Here is a 1,932-nt window from a genome sequence, read left to right as displayed (position 1 = left end):
ACATCGATACAGAGCGTATGGTAGAACAGCTTACCCCATTTGCGCTTGCATATATCTCAAGTGTCAATGAGTGTTTGAATGGGAATTTTGATTATAACTCAACTTATTGTTCTAATGCTTTCCGAATACTTTCAAAATTTGAAGTGACTGATGTTAATATTGACCTACCAATGTCTACTAAAGTGGATTTCTATTTCTTATTAACACAATTGATACTTTCACTTATTTTAAATTTGGATTTTCTTATAATAGCTTTTTTGGAATTCACATACTATGGAATACTAGTTTATAGGGATCAAGAAATTGAAACAAAGACTTATATCGGGGAAGCTTTTCGAGTCTTTATATGGAAATGGGAAACTCATGTATCATTCCCAATAAGATTTTACAGTGAATTGTTTTCTGAGTGGTATGATTCTATCAAATCAGCGTTTGGTTCAGTTTTCAAAAATGATTATACCTTGATAATAGACAATCCAATTCCGTTTCCTAGTGATAATACAGAGAATAATAATGAGATTAATCATTCATCTGAAACGAAATTTCCTCCTGAAATTTGGGCATTGATTCTTTATTTCACACCAAGAAACGATTTACTCAATGTGATGCTTGTGAATCATCTATTTCTTGAGCTTGGTGCTTCAAGATTTTATGAAAAGATTCATTGTATTGCAGCTATATATAATAAATCTATAATCAGAAATGCAGATAGGGCTTTTTTAAGAACTGGCAATGATCATTCTTCTCCAAATCCAATGTTTACCAGAGAATCTGATATCAATGTGCAAGATGAATATGATATTTATAAAAGACAAAAATTTTGGTTCCAAAGAGACAAACCATATGATTTTGTGGATTTCCATACTACAAATGAACAACTTTATTATGCTGAAAAGTTTAAAGAAGATCCTAACGTTCAGCTCATAACCAAATATAAGCAAATAAGAATGATTTTAAATATGATGAATAACGAAAAGTCTATTATGAGAAAATATATAAAAGAGATCAAATATGATGTTGTATTTCTTCAAGAATGTTGCGAGATTTTTGAAACATTTCGTTCAGATTTAATAAAGTTTGGACCTCAAAATCTGAAGAAAGGAACTGAACAAAAACTTAATATGCAAACATTTGATAATGAATTTTCAGATTTATTAAGGCATAGATATAATTATAAAGTGGGATGGGAACGCGTTAAGATAAGGTCACATCCATTACGTGGGCAAAGAATAGTACCACTTAACACTTATTTTTTTCCCTTTATCGATTTAAGATTTCCAAAAAATGGTTGTCAAGTTGATTTTTTGGCAAGACTTGTGGATTCATATCAGTATAAATCTAGAGATTCACTTGTATCTTGTTTACAAAATTAACAAGAAAATTATGGTCTTGATTTTTTCAGAACTGATTTAGAACAAGAATTTCATGAGTCTTTAGCACAAGGAAATATTGAACAAGCTTCAGTATTAATGGATGATTGTGAAAAAGCCGTTTGGGATCTTAATAACAAGGTTATTCTAGACCATAGAGAACCAGCTTCAGAAGATGATATAGGGCAATTTATTGATCAAATAAAGAGTACTTTAGTCTTTGAACTAAATGACAAAATTCATAAATCATTCGCCTTAGCTTCAGAATCCAATATTAAACATGACTTTTATCGTGGCTTTTACAATGGATTTCATCGGGATTTTTTCACTAATGCTATACCATATACTCCAAAGATGGTGGTTTTTGATGTTAGTAAAGATGATTCTAACTGTTAAAAACGTATTATAATGTATGATGTTTCAATGAAAGTTCACTTCTGTAGTATTTAGAATTTAAAATATTGATGAAATGAGGTGAAATATTCAAAAATTTCGGGTGGCTTACGTAATCAGAATGTGTATAGCCCGGTTTTTCAATGCCCAACCAAAATTAAATGTTATT

At 30.2% G+C, this 1,932-nt stretch overlaps 1 protein-coding gene across 1 annotated transcript; it reads left to right on the top strand.

Moving 5' to 3' along the window:
* Positions 1-17: 17 nt before the first annotated feature.
* On the top strand, positions 18-1,766 carry BN7_5443 (uncharacterized protein; the record flags this gene model as incomplete). The annotated part of the gene is made up of 2 exons (XM_011273985.1): positions 18-1,330; positions 1,403-1,766. 2 exons carry the CDS (start codon positions 18-20, stop codon positions 1,764-1,766), a joined length of 1,677 nt encoding a protein of 558 aa, XP_011272287.1.
* Positions 1,767-1,932: the final 166 nt, after the last annotated feature.

The sequence above is a fragment of the Wickerhamomyces ciferrii genome, contig 00215 (genome assembly GCF_000313485.1).
Source record: "Wickerhamomyces ciferrii WGS project CAIF00000000 data, strain NRRL Y-1031 F-60-10, contig 00215, whole genome shotgun sequence".
Classification (NCBI taxonomy): domain Eukaryota; kingdom Fungi; phylum Ascomycota; class Saccharomycetes; order Phaffomycetales; family Wickerhamomycetaceae; genus Hansenula; species Hansenula ciferrii.
The sequence above is the reverse complement of the archived record's forward strand: the minus strand, read 5'-3'. Positions and strand labels throughout refer to the sequence as shown.